We start from the raw sequence: 12140 nt of genomic DNA on the forward strand, positions 1-12140 counted from the left end.
TGGCTACGGGCATGTCATATAGGCTTTGCACCATCAGTCGATTTAACTCCATGGCCCTGATTTTATTGGACTATGTTTGCCAATGTTAACCATTTTCAAACCTGCATGTTCTGTGAAAAATAACACAATTCAAACTATTGTATATCATGACGGTTTTTAAGATTTTGCTTTCTTGTCGTGCAGATGTTTTAGAATTACTTTGTTGTCCAACAACCACTACGAAACGTTCCTGGACGGTTTTAAGCTTGAAGTTGGAACGAGACTGTCTGACGAAGTCGAGATCAACTCTGAGATCGATCGCCGAAAAGTCAAACTAACCAGCTCCCGGCCTGCTTTTGCCCAAAGCAGCTCTTATATCTAATCCTCAGTAAGTGGTAGAAGCAATTTGGTGTGTGGACTTTGACGCTGCCAAAGTGGTTATATTAGTTGAAAACGTGCTTCTTGCAGTTATAGGATTAACAGTTAGTTGATTTTAACCGTTGATTTACGGCATGCAAAGTGTGTCATTTGTAACTTTGCAACAAAAATATGTGCCTTTCTTTTCCTTTTCTTTCTTAACATGTTCTGTGCCACCAAAACCTATTATATTTTAGCTTCAGCCTATAGGTTCCGCCATATTAATTGTGTCACGTCATTGTTATATTGGTACCAATATATACTAGTAGTAAGGTAATCTCCAAGCAGATCTTTCGGTGGGGGACAGTATCAAATTGGCCAGCCTGTATCCATTTGTGGGTTGATACTGATACTGATACTGTGTTACCCCCACCGAAAGATCTGCTTGGAGATTAGTAGTAAGAAACCGTCAACGGAACCACCTCTAATCATAGAATGACTCTACCCACTCTACCAATCACAAAATCGGATGGCCATGACGTCACATTTTATTTACGTCATTTGTTTTACCTGCTTGACAAGTATAAAATTGGATAGATTTTAAGACAGGAGCAAATAAACACTGACCTGTTGTTACAAATACTTCGCACACTTTGTCGTAGTAATCTAGCGGGCCACGTGACATGCCGTACGCATCGCGCATGCGCATGAGGACGGAGCTGCCCGTTGACCTGTCGCTGACGTCAGACACTGCGTCATCAAACGGTGACGTCGCCTCGGAGGACGTCAGATTTCTCCTGGAGTCGCCCTAAACAAACAAAAAAGGAAGATGCGAAATGCAACCTACTTGTTTTTTATCCCTTTCTTTCATCGGGCTTATATTGTAGAATATATAATATTGTAGGGCAAGCCAAAACGATAAGTTATACCCTTCACTCACTGTATTTAAACCAAGTACATTGTATTGCTTGGCATTGCACGCAGTCTATTTGTTTATTTCAATTTACCATAAGTACAAATGTACAAGTGGAAGGGAGGGCAAAACCTTTACAAGTTGTCCTCCCAAACACTACAATATAAATACAGAACAATACAATATCAATCAAACAGATTACAATATCAAACCTTGTTAACATGAAATACAAATTCAATATCATACATTAGAAATGAAAAGAAATGTACAATACAATGTCATAAAATATCATACATTATATACAATCCAGTCAACTTTTCTTGAATAGTTCAGTTTGGCTGTAAACACCATTAGTATTTATCACTCTGGTGATCAGTTCAGTATTCAACAGTCGTCAATGATGAAAGTACGAGGTATTTAACACTCCCTGGTGAGTGTGTCTCTTCCATATTTCATAGGTTTTGATACTAGGGACTGATAAAACCTGGTGAAAAATGATTCTGAAAATTAAGTAGAATTGGCAAAGCGAGCTGAGGCTTACACTTTTAAGTTAAAATTCATTTCATTAACTTTAAATCTCATTTGTACACTTTCTTTGCGATATATCTTTCATAGACGTGAGAAGGTTTCTACAGGTCATAATGGTCGTACGGCACCTCAAGGTCGCAGAACACAGTATGACGCGGGTATAGAAAGTAGTGCGTACAAACTCTTGAATCCTGGCTAGAGCGACTTATGTGAGAGGCTAGTGTAGCTGGTATATAAATGTATAAGCTTGTACACCGTATAATTTCGATTGTGAATATTTCCCTGTTCGTGTATAAATGCGTTGGCCGGCTGCAATTCCGTTGACTTTGTTTTCAGTTATTTTGTAGATTATACCGTACACTTCAACATATTAGTTGTCCCTCTAGTGCACCCTACTATAATTTTTACAGGGTGAAGGGTTCACCTACAGGGTTCGAGGTGAGTCACCTTGGGGTAGCTATAGAAATCCCCATAGGGCAAAAACTGTGTTCTGCCACCTCAATCTCGTAGACCCGACGTCTACCTGGAATGTACTGGTAACGTTACATGTTCCATATTGAAGCCATCCATTTTGTTCAAGAAAAATCAGATAAAGTAAGATTAGTTTTCTCGTCGACAGAGGTGAGAAGTGGGTCAGCTGCAGGCGGAAGATAAGAAGTTCTGACCACATGACTAACGTCTCTAGGTAGTGATATATCTAAGCTACAAGAAAAGTTTTTTTATTGAGCAACATAGAAAGTCGGTGAAGGTTAGACATCCAGGTAATAAGATACGTCAAAAAACAGTTGCTCGAGCAACTGGATATGATTATTGGAAACGGTCAGGCGTTTCAGGTAGCATCCACTACCTTTCGTCAGTGACATTGGAGAGTTGTCAGAAAAGCAGGTTTATACTTAAGTACAGAATATATTCGTCAGTGACTCTGGAGAGTTGTCAGAAAAGCAGGTTTATAAGTACATATATTCGTCAGTGACTGGAGAGTTATCCGAAAAGCAGGTCTATGAGTACGAACTATGGTACATCAATAGTACTATTTAACTACCAATAGTTCGTACTTATAGACCTACTTTTCGGATAACTCTCCAGTGTCGCTGACGAAAGGTAAGGAATCATATCCAGTTTCTTGAGCAACTGTTTTAGGCGAAGGATAATCATTGTCGAGGTCAGACTTTGCCGCCCTCTCTCGGGCCACGTCCCCGTCTTAGTGAAAATCGATCAGGAGAACTGGCTTCATACACCGGACCCGATGGAAGCAGATCTAGACACGCAGATGGGAAGATAGCGGGTACTCGTAATTATTTTAGTCTCCACCAGACTCCTTTGCAGGCTGCTGTATAAGTAGTAGAAATAGGCCTAAAAGGGGGATTTAATTGGTCAGAGGCAGGCAAATGGACTCTCTCTGGCCGGCCAACTTCTCTGGCCAATTAAATCCCCTTTTTAGGCCGATGTCTACTATTTATTCAGCCTGCAAAGGAGTCTGGTAGAGACAAACTCGTCATATCTGATAGGGGAAGATCTTCTCGTAATGGTTAGCCATTTTGCACCATTTAATGTAATTACGCAGTGCATGGGAGATGTTCTATTTCAAACAGTGCCACATATGCTTACAATGATAAGTTCACCAACTCGTGATCAACCACTCCCTCTCCCCTTTCTCTCTCCCTTTCTCTCTCTCTCACTCTCTCTCTCTCTGATATCTAATCTAGATTTCTGTCACACACAGCCTGTCGTTATGTCCTTTTCCCCAGTCCCTCTTTCGTCGTAAAATGTCAATGATCTACATTCCTTGACATACAATCTTACCGCAGACTGCCAACTTGATAGCTGTACCGATAAATCGTACCCAAGGGAACATGGTCGATTTTAACCGTATCCGCTATATTCCGTTATTTATTGAAGTGCTGACATTAACAAAAACACCTCATTCATCAGATTGTGATATCGCATACCAAAAACATTAAACGCTTGTTGATATATGTTACCTCCTTTAAAAATATATTTCATAGAGTTTACAGATTACAACTTTGGGTACTTATCATAATTATCAACATGGCGTCTGGGACCTTTCTGACGTTTACTAAATGAACTCACTTTTTTATTCTTTTGAATGTTTTTTACTTCACTTCTGAGATTGATTTTTCCACCTGATCTTTAATTTGCGTGAACGATATCGAATGGTAGGATTAAGATGTATGCTTATGGCTCCTAGAAATATCGATAAATTCAGCAACAGTTCATTCGAGGAACTCTATCATCACTGATTTAGATCTATTCTACCGCTGGGAAAATTGAGATACTTGCAGTATGGGCTACGAGATAAGTGAACGATTTCATTGATTCTTTTGTGAGGAAAAAGCAGAAAAAAGGAAATGGCATTTACAATATTTACAACACATCCTAACAGTATATGTGCATAACTGTGTTCACAGATTAATTTTCTGATATTAAATTAAGATAAAGATGCAAGAAATACTAAGGGAAGATTATTTATCTGCTCAGATTATTTTGGTAGGCTCTTCAACTAGATGTGCTACGCTCCAAGCAGAAGTTTGGGTTATTTTTGGCATGTTTTGGGGCTTTTTTTATCGGGGTTTCTTTTTTTGCACTGGAATTTGGTGAAAATAAATCCCAGTGCAAAAAAAAAAAAGAAACCCCGATAAAAAAAGGCTAAAAACACGAAAAAACTATCCTAAAACCCAAACCTCTGCTTGAGTATAGATGTGCTACCCTAGCATTCCAAACGGTTATGTTCCTCCAGTAAAACGCTTAACCGCCGCAAATGGGAAGCATTTCGAGCCAAACGTGTACTTATCGTACATAATCCCCCCCAACAGTGCCCATGCGGGATGGGAGACATGTCATTAGTCCGGAGAGTACCGGCGAGCAATCGGCATAATCACCGCAGACGGGAAAGCCTTTCCATCAAATATTTACTAGGGGAGAACGATAATTGTGCCACCAAAATACTTTACCTCCGAAATCAGCCATTTTACAAATCCTAATTACAACCAAAGGCACGTAAAGAGGAAAGAATAAAGGACTACTGTAGTCACAGCAGTATTGTGCGTACGTTTTAAAAGATACATTGTGTATGAGACAACGTATACTTTCGGACATTGCCCGCAACGGTTTTTAGATATAATAGCCTTGTAGTCAATCATCATTAGTGAATAGAGTGACCACGAATACGTCAAGTTTCCTTTCCTCAAACATGGTCTTTTATGAAGTACCGGAAGACTCGAAATATGGTACAACATGTTTAAACATATGTCCGCAAAACTGCAAGTCTGTGCGCATAAGTCTGTCAGTTTCTCTGGATGGTATTATGGTTGTCATTCTATCAGCTTTAGCGCAACGCAAATCTAGATGAACCTACCTGTCGCATGTTTCCCTTGTATCCTAATTCGCGTGTGGAATATAACAAAGCAACTGACGAGAAGAACACTTCCTCCGCCGCTCACACGACGCCTTGCCTCCGCCGCTTGTCCTCACGTCCTCTCCTGCAAGACTGCCCCTAGAATGACGACCGTTCTACTCATCGCTCAAAAGACACTCTCCTAGACCAGTCATCATGTGGGCAACATCGAAAAGACGTAAAAACGGTTTGAATTGCAGTGAATTGTGGAAAACGTGTATGTCTTGCCAAGAGCGGTGGATCAGGTGCGTCGGTAGCACCATTACCTCTAACTAGCAGGACGAATGTCATAGAAGTGCGCAGCGTGGTGCCGGCTCTGGTCTGATTGGCCAACTTCAAATGAGCAAAATGACTAGTATCGCCGGCGTACTACTAATGGCGTGGCGGGGTTGTTTCTACCCTTTTGAACTAGAAGGGCACAGTTGTAACTGTTTGAAAGCGAGGAAACTCTAGCTCAAAAATGTGACATCTGTTCTAAATACACGGTTGAATTACAAGGCCATTTTATGTATTTGTTATACAATACTCCATATTTACTGTTTTATTCTATGACTGACGATAAAGCTCAACCCCTCACCTCTTCCGTGCAGTGTGATACTTGTGTTCGGTATTCCCACGATGTTGCAGGCTGAATTATTTAGGAAAGGGTTCATAGTACGGGTCAGAGTACTGACGGAAGTAGCAGTAGGGATGCGACTGATCTTTGAAGCAGGGAAAGGAACAAAGGTATGCTGGATAGAGACGCCGATTGGCGTTAAGGTTTCGGCGTTCTTTGATCTATCATTAATGGCCACAGAGGAACCTACTTACCGTTTGGTGGCTTGTTGCTGTAGATCAACGTGTTATTTATAAATGAAAGTTAATGGCAGGTTCCTGCCCGTAGGCTAATTATAAGTACATGTAACATGAAAATAAAGAATTGACTTGTGCTATCTGCGTGACATCACGGAAGCGGTGGATTGCCAATTCCTTGACAAATACTGGAGTTGTACAGTCGAAAATTTCTGCGAGTCCAATTTTTTGAGTTGGCAACTACAGTTCAATCTTGTTCATAATGACTTCTACCAACACAGATGAGCTTTCAAGATAAAATTCTAACTTATTGGCTTTATAGATTGTTGGCCTTTGCATCAAATATCTACTGTCTGCAATCAGTCTGCACCGTACGTATACGGGTCAACGTGGCGTTCGATCGAAGAAAGTAGGTCATAGTCACATCTTCCTTTAACCTTTTTAGCTTGCCGGGGAACACCCAAGTACATGCTTCGTGCATTTGCGTTCTGTTCTTGATTAATTGGAAGCCAGCTGTTTTCTGCAAAGCGCACGGAATACGTTTCACCGTCAGGTCACCGCGTTTGAATTTAACCCAGACACATAGCCAGGGAGCAAACGGCAGAGACGTTCAACAAGTTAGACTTTCCCGTGAATTTCTGATTCTTGCTTCATTCACCGTTGTGTCTTTCTATCCTGTTCTATGCATTTTCCCACTGACCCCATGAGGCAACCAACAGAACATGGGTATGGCAGGTAATTAAAGAAAGGGGACATACGAGATACATGACGAGATTGTTACCCAAGCAACTGGATCGATTTTGAAAACTGTCAGACGTTTCCAGTAAACCTGCTACTTTTAGTCAGTGACTTACGAGATATGTTTACAATTCACAGCCACTCTGACCATCACTCAAGCTAAGCTAACAGTCTATATTTTCAGTATTCACATCGTACAGAGCCCTCAATTTACGAGGTCCCATGTAGACATGCTACACTCGTATCTAGTAAATCTTAATTGCAAACAGTTAAGTGACGTGCAGTCGATAACATCAACCGATATCCTGCGATGTATTGGTCATTTGAGCCAATTGGTACAAGTTGATCGCATTACTGTGGCCTAATTCTTCCTAGATCAATCCTCTTGGGGCATCTCATTTTTTCCGAGCTGACATATTTGCTAACTGTACATTCATCGACCGTTAGGTAAAGGCCCTTTCCCACTTAAGTTTAAGTCTTTATAATAGGCTCACTACGTATTTTAAAAAGCCATCAATCATCCAATCGTCAAAAGACACGATCCGCTGAAACAGGAAACACAAAGGCAGGATAAAAGGAAAGTGCCATAGATAAAGAGAGAGAGAGCTTAAATGGTCGTGGGCTACTTCTCGGTGCACTAAGATGGAAATACTCTTGTGAGGAATGGGATCCTGTGCAGGCAAACAGTAGGTCATACGGACACACATAGGTTACCTTTAAGTAGTAAAAGAAGCAAACACATGTATTTGTATCGGTATGGCCGGTATAACCGCCCTTCGGCGTAACAACACTCCAGCTTCGCTGGCACGCGGCGCGGCTAAAGCTAGCTATATCACACAGAACGACTTGTGAATGTAATGTATTCATCTTTAGCGAGTTTTCATAAATTTATTTTGTTTATATCCACAAATTAAAAGAAAAACTCACAATATTACAATTTGAACTTAGGCCCGATCACCTACACTGAGAACGGTCTATCGTTCTGTCAAAATCCCATAGTTTGTAGAGGTGCTGCATTCCATTGGCCGAATTTTTCATGCTTTCATCTAAAACTGAATGGCATGCTTTACTACCTATTCCCTTTCCTTGATGTCTTGCAACGAGGAACAAATGTCCCAGAGGAGAGTGTGTCATGGGTGAATCCGTTCGTCGTCGTGATTTGAAGGACTGATATGAAGTGTTTTAATCATAGTGAGTGGTGCAGTCTACGCAGGGCCCAAAAAGGGTGCGTTGGAGATGAAATGCACTCGATCATATATTTTGCCCCATTTAGGGAACGATAGGGGGGTGATAGTTCTCCCTCCTTCTTCTAGTACGAGTCTCAACGACGTTGAATTGAATGTGCAAAAGATGAGATACGAAGAAGGTTTTCACCTATAAGAAATCCCACCGTACAGATAGTGGATATGTCCTTGGTGCTGAATTCTGTATCTATATCTGTGTAGCTATAGCTGGTATAACGTCCCATCGCCTCGGCGTAACACACCAGCTAAACGATGAGATATGAAGATGGTTGTCAATATATAGAAAATCTTGACAGTCCAGACAGAGCTACTGAACCTGTCCTTGGTGCTGAATTCATCGCTGCTTTGTTACAACTTGACGTGACGGACTAGCTCGTCTGGCTCTTAAAATCCACCTAAGAATCCTACTAGCCGAAGGACTTTTGCTATACAGACTGACAGACAGACAAACAGACAGACAAACAGAGCTGCCTAATAATTATTTCCATTTGCCTTCAGAAACACATTCACAGTCCACCGATGAAAGAAGAAGGGAAACCTTAAACTTAGATGATACATTTTTTTGTATTTTACTCAACATATTTGCTTACACCAACATTCGCATTGGTGTTGGCTGTGTTTACGAAAAAGAATGATATGCGGGAAACTACAACAAGATTGACATTGGTGTTGGCTTTGTACAAAAGAGAATAATATATAGGAAACTACATCAACATTCGCATCGGTGTTGGCTGTGTACGAAAGAGAATAATAAATAGGGAAAACCTCAGCATGTAAAATGGACCACTTTTTATCGCAATGACACAGACAGGCTTGTGATGAGTGTGGTCCCCCGGGTTGGCATTTCACGGCGGATCAACCGTTGAAGGTTTAATTTCCCCTGTCAGCCTGGCTACAAAGAACGGGGGGTTTAGGTCGGAGGCTTGGGGGATATAAAACCTTCATGTTATTAAGAATCTTATCTCTGTACTTAATCACAGGTTATACAGTGTTTAGAGCTCGCAGAACAGCCGAAACTGAGACTAATCGGTTACCAATAACAAGATTAGGTAGGGTTTTGTAGCTTCTAATGCGGTTTAAATGGTTGAGGTTGAGTTCTGAATGTAATCATATTATCGAAAATTAAATAGTTCTCCAGATAATTGTAAACATATATGCTAACACGGGCACCCTTTATAGATGTATGTCTATATATATACGTATATATGAATATATATGACAGTTTTGCCAGTTTTCATTTTCTTCATGTACTATACATATGTCTTGCCCTTGTCAAACATTTTTTTTTCAGAATGGCGAAATATTATTACAACCGACACCCAGTGCACAGCCCTGCGGGTTAAACCATTCCACACCCGTATGTAACAACTGCCGGCATCAGCACGGGCTTTTTCATAATGAAAAACAGAGGTAATGTATCATGTATCCAAGTATCCAAGTATCCAAGGATCATGTGTGGATCGGCGCCCTATTTTAATTTCCTCGGCTAGAAATGCCTTGCAGGGACAGGCAAAACTTTGGAGAGAAGATTTAGTTTGCGTGTAAACCTTGTGTACGATATCCGTGAATAGTTTCATCAGGTTGGTAAGTCACTGAGTAAAGAGACTCTTTTTACTCAACCAAGTCTTTTATTCAGCCGACGTTTCGGTGACAGTATGTCACCTTCCTCAGGGTAATTCTGACTGGTTCACATTGCAGTGCAGCACAGGTGACGCTGCTATAGATGCATCCCCAAATGTGTACTTGTGTACAATACGTTAAGAGTTTTGCTGGTTTGATATGCAAAGCATTAACCAACCTGTGAGGGAGACTCCTTGTTTGAAACATTGCGTTTCTCTCCTTTAATATTGAAGACTGTTGAGAGAAAACGTGGCTCTTTCGCCTCTTGATTGTGATTTCTACGCCAACGCTTTTCTGGAATGTTGGTCCATAGTAAGCTATTATAATACTAATTTCTTTTTATCTTTAACTACAAGAGGCTAGACTCTTTGCTCTTGTTCGAAATGTTTGCTCAGAGGTTTGTGCTATATCAGTTAGAAACGTGACTGATGTGTCCCATAAGCAGGCAACACCACTAGCTTCTTCAGAATACGATTAATTTCCGACACTGTGACATTTGTCGTTGTTACAATAGTAGCGTGAAAAGGGCCAGTTGTGTCGACCTTCTCGAGTCTAGAAAGGGGTCAAGGCAGTCCTCTCAATATTGCCTCGCCTTCAGAGAAAATCTTCTCATTTATCTTACCATTACAGTGATCCAAAACTCTGTCATGCTGGCATCTGTCCTGGAGAGATATGCGCGACTGTAGGAGTAACAAAAAAGCGAGCCCAGTGGGTGCGAGGATTCTTTTCATCCGGGACAGAGTGATGTAGTAGGGTTCTTTGTTAGGGACACCTAAGGACGTTGATAACAAGGCGAATCCCAACGTATGCAGGCGTGTTAATGCTATAATTTATCATACGTGATAAGGAATCCAACATGCTCCCGTAGCGCTTTTCTTAATAACAATAATAGTATTACGTTTATGAAGGTTAGTTATCCAGGAGTATGGCACTTATAAATCTTGATTTAATCAATACTTTGGAATACGACAGACGTCTCGAATGCTAACCAGCTATCTTCGCTTCTTTATTGGTTTATTTATTTATTTGTATCAACAACAGCATAATTCCGATGCTTGTTTACAACATAAATCATAACATTAGGGTCATAAATGCAATCATTATGCGTATCCATCACTATAACGACACAGACAGGTATAAATAACATGAAGGATTTTGCAAAATCAAACTTCCAGTTTACGTACTTTGGTTCGCCCTGACAAAAGTTATATCAAGAAGCCACTCACTAAGGTGTCATGTAAGGACACACCTGAGTCACGCCTGCACTTATCCCCATTTCACGTGTTATTCATGAATGTCTCTAGTGGTCCATACACATGTAGAGTATTGCCATCGCTCCCGGTAAAAAGTACTATTGAGTTCTCGCCTTGTGGGTCCACAAAATAAAGTAGGTTGGCTCTGATGTGCTCCTAAGAAGAGCTGCAATCTTCGTATTTTCTTTAATTTGTTGTGGATCGTCCCAAATGCCGAGAAGCCTCCCCTCTTGTTTACCTGGAGCTTCTGTCACAGGAAAAAAACTCATCACTCAATGTCTTCTAGGCATAGACGTTGTTTTGGGATTAGCCCTTTGAAATCTCGCACTTTCGCGTTACCATTTGTGCCCGACTCCAATCCGAGTTGATCGGAAGAAAACACAACATTACTCGCAATGCCTATTAGGCATAAACGTTCTCTGGGGATCACTCATGGTGTTTTGAAATGCCGCATGGCCATTTTGCGTATGTCCCCATCGTTACAGGCACTGCATGTGAATAATAAGATTGATGGCGGTTTTACCATGCTGTGGTGACGAGGGCCCTTTTTTGGCCGACTAAACATTATATGAGATTGGCTGACTGCTGCCTCGAGCACTGCTACCTTCAATAACGCCATCCATCTTATAACGATCTCAAAGAGAGCAGGGTTACGTAGACATGTAGTGAATTGCAGCAAGTCTAAATCAGGAGCGATACAAAGTTCGAAGAAAAATCTAATGTCTGTAACTGTAACTCTCGCGGGATCACGTTGTGAAGTGATTGTTCATTAATTATCCTGATGAAGGCTAAAGTTGGAATAAAGTTCAACATTTAACTAACATCTGATGATGTTAAAAATAGTGTCACCTGCAAGTTGTTAATACATGTGCTGGAGCACGTACTAGCCAAGGGACCGATTGTCCCCAAAATAATATAATTGGTGTGACCCAAGAACTATTGAAGATGTGTCATCATGAAGTTATGAACATATGTATAGATAATTAAGTGTCTTGCAATTGTGAGCCACTTTCCGACATGTCTTGTCGGACCCAAGAGACATCATCATGAAGAGTTTAAGGAAAACATATCGAAGATAGATAACCTAATCGTGCGTTTTATGGATAGCAGCGTCTCAGCCATGCAGTGTTTGTATCGATTATGCTCTAAAAGAAATGTTTATGGCCAGGAAAGATTACCCAGGGGTAACGACTCCGGCGGACCTTGTATCGGTTTCTGGGCAGAGCATATCCGTTTTACTTGTTACTAAATCTGCAGTGGCAAGGAGCTGACAGGTATGGGAATACAGATACTAGTATATT

At 40.9% G+C, this 12140-nt stretch overlaps 1 protein-coding gene across 1 annotated transcript in view; it reads right to left on the bottom strand.

The window, feature by feature from the left end:
- Positions 1-5162, bottom strand: part of LOC109470554 — a 7194-nt gene extending 2032 nt beyond the window's left edge. The window contains exons 1-2 of the mRNA XM_019769519.1: positions 5154-5162; positions 964-1144 (exon numbers count right to left, since the gene is read on the bottom strand). Of these exons, the coding sequence (XP_019625078.1) occupies positions 964-1144; positions 5154-5162 (190 nt within the window). The remainder of the gene's footprint in view (positions 1-963; positions 1145-5153) is intronic.
- Between the last annotated feature and the right edge of the window lie 6978 nt (positions 5163-12140).

Source organism: Branchiostoma belcheri, unplaced genomic scaffold (genome assembly GCF_001625305.1).
Source record: "Branchiostoma belcheri isolate BF01 breed outbred unplaced genomic scaffold, Haploidv18h27 scaffold23, whole genome shotgun sequence".
Classification (NCBI taxonomy): domain Eukaryota; kingdom Metazoa; phylum Chordata; class Leptocardii; order Amphioxiformes; family Branchiostomatidae; genus Branchiostoma; species Branchiostoma belcheri.